A 10,597-nucleotide genomic window follows, 5' to 3' on the forward strand; every position below is an offset into this window, starting at 1 on the left:
GCTCGGCCGCATTTTCCTGACCAAACCTGACCCCGAGCCCAGTGCAGTTTGTCAGCTGACAGAGTTATTGTTATGGACACTGTGTAAATAACCAACGGACTGCTGTTACGCACAGACAAACAGCCGCTCGCACAGCAGCGCAGCACGGCACTCATGCAGAGCTTGTGTTGCGTTCAGGCGTTGTCACGTAAATAACTACTTCCAACACTTAAATAGGTCATAGCACAAAACAGCAGCATGTCATGTGACTTTTTACTTTTATTATATTCAATACAATTGTATGTTCCCAAATCTTGAGACACCTCATATGTAAGCTAGACAGACATTTCACCTGCTCATACTGTGCACACATGTACTGTATGTGCTTAGTCCTAAAGAGCCTTTATGGTGCCAGTAGATACATAGAAACATCCCAGCAGGCTGTGCTTTGCAAGCATACAAAAAAGTTTCACGCATGTGAAAATTATTTTTCATGCGTGTGCTTCACCTCCGCTGCTACAACTCCATCCTAGGGGAAACACTGCTGTGTGCGTTTTGTGCAACAGGTGGATGTGGTAGTCTACTGGTAGAGTAGAGAGAGCTAAGTAGCGTTGAAGTAGAGTAGAGCAGGGCAGAGAGATGGAAGCAAAGTATATTAATACACCGTATATATTAATATGGTGCTAATACAGCAGAACTGGAGAGAGGGGTGAAAAATAAATAGAGGTGGGCATGGCTCAAGTAGGGAGCAAAATTATAGACGGAGAACGATTGACAAATTTTTCACTTTAAGCCCTGACACCGTCATATTTGTGTAGGAATTAAGCTACAATACATGACATATGTTGTTTTAATCAATAAATGCAGTGTGAATAAAGATTACATAACATAGAAATAACTGCAGTCTTTGTTATTTGATAGCCGCTTAAATTAAACAATTTTTATAGGGCAAGTAAAAACTGACCTCGGGCAAGTAGATCTCTGACCAACTTGCCCAACTGGGCAAGTGAAAAAAACCTTAGCATTGAACCCTGTGAAGAATATAAACCAAGATTCTGTCACTGTATTACCTATTTCTCACCTAATATGTTTTTAGAAACTGAAAACAATTTGCTTTGATTAGGTAACTTGAATCCCACTCACTGGCTTCACTTTCAGACAAACACAGACAGAGTCCAGGCTTTAAAATTCAAAATTTGTTTTGAAAATGACTATAGGCAGGAGGTAACAGCACAGGCAAATGATTGATGTCGTTGTCCACAGATAACAGTGTAACAGGTATTGATGATCAATGATTGATTTGACTGACATATAGGATGAAAGTAAAAGGCGTTCACCATGAATGTAGCCTTAATGGCACGAATGAATGACACTGACATTAAACAATGGCCACAATGCAATATTTAAAGGCTGGAAACAAGGTGCTAAAAATCCATTAATAGGCAACAATTGCTTTAATTAATATTTGTGAATATTAATTCACTGGACAAAGAACAAAGCAGATCAATTTCTGATGACTGCTAATGTTTTTCTACACTTAGCAACACGAATAGTAACAAATCACAATACATAGTGAGTGTCCTGCCTCACAAACAAATGCAGGAAATTAAGAAATGGTGACATGGCATACAAACCTGGCAGCGTGCCACTGCAACACACAACAGTAAAACTAGATTCAAAGAAAATTATGAGCCTCCTCGTTCCCAAGGGCAAACAAGACAATAAAAGTGGACTCACATAGGCAGTCACTCATCGGGTCAGTCAGTATAGGGAGCACCATGAATGGGAGAGTGCCGTGAGACAGCCACGGTCAGAGGAGATAGAGGGAGTCTACAGATACATATTTTAGCTTACTGTTAAACTGTAATACTATACTAACCAACATATTGATTTCAGAGGGGCAGCTTGCATTATGTCACCCGTCGTCGGGAGCATTTATTGATCCGGTATAGCGCAGTGCATCCTGGTAGTTGTAAGTTTTCTACCTATTGAGCAAAAGCAAATGCCACAGCCTCTTTCCTCTGTTTTCTGTATCTGAAGTATTTGCATCTTTCCACTGCATACATGGACCAATTTAATGAAAGACCACCTTCCCTGCAGTGAAGTCCTTCTTATATTTGTTCTGATTAAAAACATAAGTAGTCCCTGTAGCTGCTTCAAACTGCACAGTGTCGTGGACCCACTTCTTGTCACTCTGCTGCCTGACTTGTCTGCCATATTGATATGCACACCGGTTTCTTTATATTGGAGTGACGCCTTTGATTCAAGCCTTTGAGGCTGTAGCTTTATTTTTCGTCAGGATGTGTGCATCCTAGAGACATAGGAGAAAACGCAGGTAGTTTTTGTCTGTTTCCAAATTGCAAAAACGAAATGACAAGATACACACAGTGCAGTTTTCACTGATTGCCACTGAATGAAAGACAGATTCTAGTTGTGGGTGATTGTTCCACAGCAGCAGAACAGGTCACTACAGCAGCTCCGGGGATTTCTGTGTTTACAAAGACACAATTTTAAAGATGATATCTATGAAATTGAGTTTTTTTGGAAAGCTGTGTTCCATTCAACACTGTTCTCGCTGCATTTTCCAAAAAATGTTATCATGCCCAATATTCATAATGGACAAAATTATGAGAATAACAACCAGGTTGACAAATACCTTCCGTACACCTCAATTTTCCTGTTGGTCATCTTGTACGCTTCACCTCTTTCTGCCTCTCAGGCCTTGTCTCTACCTTCTTTCCTGCACTGTTTCTCTATTCTGTTTTCTCTGCTGCTCCGCCGTCATTCCCACCCCTTAACCCCATCAGTCTCTTTAAGGACTTAGAGCACTTTGGACATTCACTTCTCAAAGGAAATTACAGTTGCCCTGTTTCCCTCTTTGTGTGCCTTATCTTATCCTTGCATCTCCTCTATTCTTATTCTTTTCTGTTGTTCCCTTGCCTTTTAGTTTCCTCTCTTCAGCAGCAGCACACAGAAGCTGCTGTTTGTATTAAAATGCAAGACAAGTAGATGTGGCCCTTAAAGGTGAAGTGTGTGTGTGTTTGTGCTTGTGTGTGTGACAGAACACAAGCAGAGGCACAGCAGCTTGGTCCTCTACATGCCTCTCTCCATCTCTCTAAGCCTCCCCCTCTCTCTCATTCAGGTGCGAGCGATGCGTCTGTCGTTTGTCGGAGAGCTCGGCTGGGAGTTGCACATTCCCAAAGACGCTTGCCTTCCAGTCTACCATGCTGTCATGGCTGCTGGGAAAAAGCACGGCATCATCAACTCAGGATACAGAGCCATTGACTCACTCAGCATAGAGAAAGGTAACTTTTAGTAAAAGGTCATAATGTTGATAACGAATCCCAGCGTGCAATGCCAGCTCAGGTATAGATGTACTGAAATTTAAGTTACCACAAAAACTACTTTGAACTACCTGTTAATCAAAATAAACAGAAAACATCTTCTCAAAGCTAATGTCTGTCTATGTTTATCAGGGTACAGACACTGGCACGCTGACCTTCGCTCAGATGACACCCCCTTGGAGTCGGGGCTAGGCTTCACCTGCAAACTGAAGAGCTCGATCCCGTTCCAGGGCCGTGATAGGCTGGAGAGGCAGAAGGAGGAGGGGCTGAAGAGGCGCATCGTTTGCTTCACCATTGACGAGTCAGTAAAGCCTGAGATTATATGCTAGGCAGAAAGAAATGAATGAAAATGTGCTCACAACAACAGAAAATTGTAGTAGACATTGAGGTGATTTTAGAAGACACTTTTTTTTTTTTTTTTTTTTTTAAATAGAGCTTCCTGGAGTGGAGCCACCTACACTTGTTACACAAAAAAATTCCTAACCCTAACCTAAAATAATTAAGAGAATGGTCTTACTCAGAGAACAGAATACTTAAAGCAGCCAAACCAGTTATGAAACAGTCTAAATTTCCTATCAATGCTTCTTTCTGATCTACATTGGCAAACAAGACCATATATAGAATTATAGTTATTCGTAATGCCTGTCCCTGGGTCCGAACCCCCGCAAAATCAGATGAAAAATTTTACGGCACACAGACCGCAAGCAGGCAAAGTGTCAAAGTGAGTTGTACATTAGTCCGTTAAAAAGAAGGAGAGAAGATTTTTCTTTAGAGAATTTTATTTTGTCGTGACATTTAGTGGTTGGAGCTTCAACGACAAAAAGGAAAGAATTTTAAAAGCTTATATGGACAGTGACAAAGCACAGGGGAAAAAAAAGAGTCAACCTTGGTCAGACAGCAACAGATGAAGAGATTGTGGGATTTGAAAGTGTTCAAAACTGATCCTGAATCGGCCCTTTTCCTCCTAGGAAGGTATGAAATGTGTAGGTTTTATTTATGAAATACATTGTGAGACGTTGTTTTAGACAGGAAAATGAATTCATATATTGACATCAAACCAAGTTTCCTGTGTCTCACTGTCATCATATTACAGTTGTTGATCTTACATAGCCACAGAAAGATGCATTACCTCATGGCTAGGCATCCTGCAGACAGCTGTTCAATATATATACACATAGACACACATTATATAGGATTTAAAACTTAAATGTCACCATTTAATGCACCGCACCAGATTGTAGCTTTAAGCTAATTTGCTTCTGTAGTTCATTGGAAGGTCAAAACAGAGAAACAGCACAATAGCAAACAGCACAGAGTAAATGCACAATACAAAGTTATGAACACACAACACAAAGCCTCACACAAAAGCACATAACAAGTGTCTGCTTGTTAAAAACAAAAGCAAGTTATGGAGACAATAAGTAAGAATTCAGGGTCAGTGAGTACAGAGCTGAGCAGTGTTTTAAGTTGGTTTTCAAAGTGCTGATGGCGCTGCAGCTCCTCACATCGTCAGGCAGGGTGTTCCACTGATTTGTGGCTTTACAGGAAAAGCTGATTGTCCAAATGCAGTGCGGCAAAATGGTACAGCACAGTCTCATATAGAGGATGTTCTCAAGATCTAATTTAAGTTATCTAATTGAATTAGAAACAAAATCACACAGTGCAGGAGAGGCCAAACTTTGTAGAGTTTTAACACCAGGCACAAATTTAAAAAATATTCTAATTCTCAGGGCTCAGTAAAATGTATTTTCCCCAGTACCTTTCTTTCAGTCGCTTCTAAAACAAATGTACTGTAGTGCCATGTCAAGATCGTTACGACATGAGGCGGTGGTGCCTGAGCCACAGATACATTGTGGAGAAGCAGTTTGATATATATGAATATTATTGAATTTCCTCATTCCTACTTTCTTATTTCCATTTCAGACATGAGCCATGCCAGATTTCTTTTAGTATCCAGGACCAAACTGAAACTTTGAAAACATTTCTGTCTCCTCCTATTAGATTTTTGCCCCAAAAATATAAAACATTCACAATATTTCACTTAGTTACGATTCTAAGATGCAGTTACACCAAGTCGTGCTTCGGTTATTATTAATGTTTAATCTACAGATGGAGGATTGCGTTCCCTAATGAGTCGAGGAAAGCCTATCAGACTACACACACGAAACTGCACGATGGTCAAACTAAAAAAATGTTTTTCTCTGATCCTGATGAGTTGACATGCTGGAGGTGCAAGCACACAACAACAACAACAACAATTAGCGACCATGAGAACACTGCTTTCTTTAAGGGTAGATATGTTATCAAAGTGGGCATATTCTGTTTGGTCCTGACAGTCGTGATTAGTGTGAACGTGTGTCGTTGTGCTTGTGTCTGTATATACAAGTGGATCTGATGTGTGCAAGAGGGAGTCAGTCTGCTGTGTTGGAGTGTGTTGATCTAATGAGCTTACAGCCAACAGACTTCTGTACATGTTTCTGTGCACACGAACAGATTTCATTAAATCTGCTCTGGGTTTAAAGAAGAAAAGTCCAACTTGAATTAAATGAGTTGATTTTGTGAGTGTGTGAAAGACACAGGGCATGTGTGGTGTTTGTTAGAGTGTAGTTAAACTTCTCTGTTTTTCTCTTTCTCTCTCTCTCTCAACCAGGAAAGTACCGATGTTCGGTCTGGAGGCCATTTTCCGTAACGGCACGCCTGTTGGTCATATACGGCGTTCTGACTATGGGTTCTTTATTGACAAAACCATTGCATATGGATACATCCGCAACCCTGATGGAGGAGTGGTAAAGGCCTTAAACACACAACACTTACACATATATCCTCAAACTGTATCCCTATCAATAACCTCTGTTATAAATCAGTTTTGTTTTTCTGGCTGTTGTCATATTGTCTCATTCTGCCTGATTTTTCTTGAAAGAGCTCTACACAACATTTGGAGCTTTAATATCGTAGCAAACTACTTTTTGCTGTGTAAAGATACAGTGGAGTAATGGCGTCCTGTGCGGAGAATGACGTCATGCTGCATCTGTGTGTGTGTCTGTGTCTGTAACGTGTTACTAGTAACGCTTTAAAGTGCTTTACATTACTTTTTCCAGTCACGAGTAGTGCAACTAATTACTTATAAAATTTCAGTAATGATATTGCAGGTACCTCCAAACCTAACAACTCATTACAACTTTACTTTTGTTATCATGTCACTACTGACTGCTGAAATACAACCATCACATCAGTGAATTCATTTTTGAAATCGTCACGCTGCACGGGCACGTCACAAAGCAGCTAGCTAGTTTGGCACCTGGAAATATTCCCATTATTTTTGATTTTGTCGGGAAGAAAAAGGACAAATGACAAGAACACAGTTGCTGCAGGCAGTCGCACTAAAACTCGTTCCACTGCGCAAAACACGTCTCCAAACAACCAAAACTGGATTTTAATCGTGGGCAGCTGCAGGATACAAATAAGTAATAAAGCTTGTGGCTGGATATGTTGTGGATGAAATGTTGCTCCACGAGCGACTCTGTCTTTGAGGCAGAGCCGTGGGGAAAATACCGGTCGCAGGCAACTGAAGACCCCCGGGAAAAAATAGAAAATAAAAATATCATTTGAACGCTATTTAGCCTTAGCTACACTTGCTGGCAATTACCCTGACATTCAGAGGCACACATCTGAATTTTGGGGAGATATGTAACTACCTATTTTATGGGGTGTAACGGAAAAGTAATAAATTAATAGTATAATGAGTTACTGTTGGCAGGGAATAATAAGCAAAGTAATATTATTACTTTTGAAAAGACTAATAATTAATGAATAATTTATTACATTTTTAGAGTAATGAGCCAAACACTGCCCTGTGTGTGTTGTAATCTGAGCTTCTCTGTTCCAGTAGAGATTCCAGCCACAGGCTCAGCATCTTCCATGTTGAGAGCTGTGTACAATCTCAATTCAGTCAAATTATTTGTCACACTGCAATCAATACATTTTCAGTAAAATGTAACTGTGTCAGTACCTTAAGTTTGTGCTTTCAAAAAGATTGTAAAATTAAATTAATTCATTTAATTAAAGTTAATATAAACGTAAAGACCTCTGAATCATATATAGGCTCTGAATGTCATATAGATGTCCTTTAAATTAAGAAAATGTTTTGCCAGAGTGGTGAGATTACCCCGCACACTGATTGCTATGTTGGCACTAAGAAAATATCTTGAAATATCTTTTTCTAATTTTTTTTTTTTTTTTTATATTATTTTTGCAATTTGTGCATCTGCCCATGTGAGTCCACTACATATAGACGACTTTCATATTTTTTTACATCAGCCCACCATATCTCATCTTCCAAATGCTCAGAATGAAACCAAAGTACTTTATCTGTGTAGTTGTATACAAGGATGTGAGCCGGTAGGTGCATCAGTCTCTCTTTATTTATCTATTTCTTAAGGTATTATCAATCGTAGCCTCAGGCTGTCGGTCAGGTCCCAGTTCAACTGAATAATAAGTTTTGTTGGCCAGCGTACAGTTTTGTGTGTGTGTGTGTGTGTTTCTCTCTTGACAATAATACAGACGCACACAGAATAACAGATGGAGCATCAAACAGAAGGATGGAAGCAGCGAGAGAGACAGAAAAACTTATTGGTTGGAGCAGTTTGTTCAAAGGCAGAGTGCATTTTTTTTAATCCAGAAAAAAATAGAGCAGTCCTTCTGTGATTTGTCAGAGTATTGAGATCTGTATCTGTGAGTGTGCGCTCAGTAGACACACGCACTGTGTGCCCATTAAGTGTGTGTGTGTGTGTGTGTGTGTGTGTGTGTGTGTGTGTGTGTGTGTGTGTGATAGTGTGTGTGCCCTCGTGTTTGTGTTTGCGTGTGCTCATTTGTTTAATATATCTCCACGAGTCGTGACCAGCAAAACAGAACAAAGTGGATTGACCCTTGGCTTTGTTGAGCACTTCAGTTCGGAAATGCACTTACTCAAATGCGGACATGTGCACACACATACACACACACACACACACACACACACACACACACACACACACACACACACACAGGTCTGAGGGATCTGGTCTCCTGTCACTTAGTATTACAGAGCACATCCCCTACAATCACATCACTGACTTCTACCGAAGTGTGTGTGTCTGAGTCTGTGTGTGTCTGACAGAGAGAAGTGTCTTCTCTCCTGAAAGTGTCGGCGCTCCTCTGTATGCTTGATCGCTCTCTGTTTCTTTCTGTTCTTTTCTTCTTATGTTTCCTTTTCAGTTCAGCATTTCACTGCTCTGTGGTATAGTGATAACTAAGGAAACAAGCACACCATTAAATGTATCCCCCAATTTCATTGGCTGTCAGACCGAGTACTGTACATGCATCAGTGGTTTGACGGGTGAATGAACTCAGTGTTCCCTGAAAAAAAAAAAGTGGTTATACCATTAAGCTTGAGTGTACCACACCATCAAATGACAATGGGCGAGATGGTAAATTGAGCAGATTCGAAACAGTGGTTAAAGCATCTTTAACTTCTGTTATGTGCCATGTCCGCGTGAAGTGGGAAATGTGGGCAGGGTATAAGTGAAAGAGAGATTTAAATAGGTTCCTAATATTTGATTGGATAGCTCGTTCATTGGAGGCTCATATTTTATCTACAAGTGCAGGTCACACACTGACGAGCCGCCTGTTAATGGCGCTGTCGGCAAAGCAGGAATGATTGTCCATGTAGCTACTTCAGTGTTTCAGATGATACGTCATGTTTGTAGTCGACCAATTAAGATGAGATTACATATCGCCTTGGGTTCATCCTTCACCTTCTCAAAATGATCCCACACTATGAATTTCCTGCCCGACATGTTATTAACTAGCCTGTGGAATAACCGCAGGTACCAGCCCTGGAAATTAGGGGCTGTACACACGCCGTGTCTTTAACCGCCTGGAAAATGCGAGGTCAGGCGCTGGCTGCTACTCTTGTGCCTTTTTTGTGTCAGCTTTCAAAAGCGCGACAACAGGTTGCTTCTAAAGTTGCTAAGCAACCTTAACAAGCTGAGTGCAGAGTTGATCTTCTTCCATGTTTTGTTTGTAAGTGTGTAGGCCTATTGTCCATGGGACAGATGTAAAGCTCTGGGTAGCCCTGCACTAAACTATTCATCTTTTCCAAATTTATCACAGACTGATATTTACGGAGGAAGGGAAAGGTATCTGTCAACTGTGATTGGTCTGTTCTTTCAAATTAAGGTTTCAATTAATTTTGACAAGCCACAGCTCCTAATAGAGTTTCACTTTTATTTTATTTTCCTGTGACAAAGCGACCAATGAAATCTTGCCGACTAATGAGCTTTCTGGTTGACTGGTCGACTATCAGAGGGCAGCCCTTGTAACCCAATAATCAAACACACACCTCCTCTTACAATCTTGCTGTGCAAGCTATAACCGCACACGAGTTAACGATCAAGTGCAGTTTTATATCATGACGTTCAAGATGAGTCATCAAAACTACCATAACGTTTTACAGGAAGAGGAATGACAGACACTTTTATGTGAAAGTATTTGGCGTTCTGAAAACGTCAGCAAATGCGTCACAACTGGCAACTGGGAGCTTTCAGATAAATTCCACCTCTGAGGTCATGTATACAACAAGAGGGGGCGCGTACATGTGGGATGTAAACACAACCCCATTTGAATGCAGCAGTACACTTGTCCATTTAAACCGAGACAAGGGCATCGGCGTCATTCCTGGTGTACCTCTGCTGTAAAGTCACACGGCTGCAGGTATTTTAAGCTGGAATAAAGGCAGCTTTGTCCCTGAGTAAGGTCGTTGGTACGATGGAGCCTTTGATCACAATATTGTTCCCTATACTTCCCTCAACATGAAAGTAGTAAAAACTAAGTGGTGATGAGAGAGATTTCTGCATTTGTGTGTGAATGAAAGAGGGGAAGAGTGACAGATCAGTGGGAGAGCTGCAGGGAGAGAAAGGGGGAGTCAGTCAGTGAAAATTAGCTCTCTGGGTTACGAGGGAGCTGACATTGACTCATGAGTGAATGGATTGCTTTCAGCGTTTTATAACTCCTGCGCCGCTCTCCTCTGTCAGATAGGAACGCCGTGAAATTGTCCGTTCTGGAGCGCTCCGCCAGCTGGGAACATTATTTTCACAAAGAGTGTGGATTAATTGGTCATCTCATTTTCACCCTCTGTTTTAATCTCCATCGTCTCCTCATCTCCCAAAATGTAAATTCCCCCTCCCCTCCCTCCCGACTGTTCATGCTCTGATCTCTCCCTTCCTTTTCGTTATCAG

General features: G+C 40.9%; 1 protein-coding gene across 1 annotated transcript in view; it reads left to right on the top strand.

Moving 5' to 3' along the window:
• sardh (sarcosine dehydrogenase) overlaps positions 1 to 10,597 on the top strand; it is a 74,543-nt gene that overhangs the window by 59,916 nt on the left and 4,030 nt on the right. The window contains exons 19-21 of the mRNA XM_049603964.1: positions 3,122 to 3,284; positions 3,456 to 3,624; positions 5,974 to 6,109. Coding sequence (XP_049459921.1) covers positions 3,122 to 3,284; positions 3,456 to 3,624; positions 5,974 to 6,109 — 468 coding nt within the window. The remainder of the gene's footprint in view (positions 1 to 3,121; positions 3,285 to 3,455; positions 3,625 to 5,973; positions 6,110 to 10,597) is intronic.

Source organism: Epinephelus fuscoguttatus, linkage group LG18, assembly GCF_011397635.1.
Source record: "Epinephelus fuscoguttatus linkage group LG18, E.fuscoguttatus.final_Chr_v1".
In the NCBI taxonomy this organism is placed as follows: domain Eukaryota; kingdom Metazoa; phylum Chordata; class Actinopteri; order Perciformes; family Serranidae; genus Epinephelus; species Epinephelus fuscoguttatus.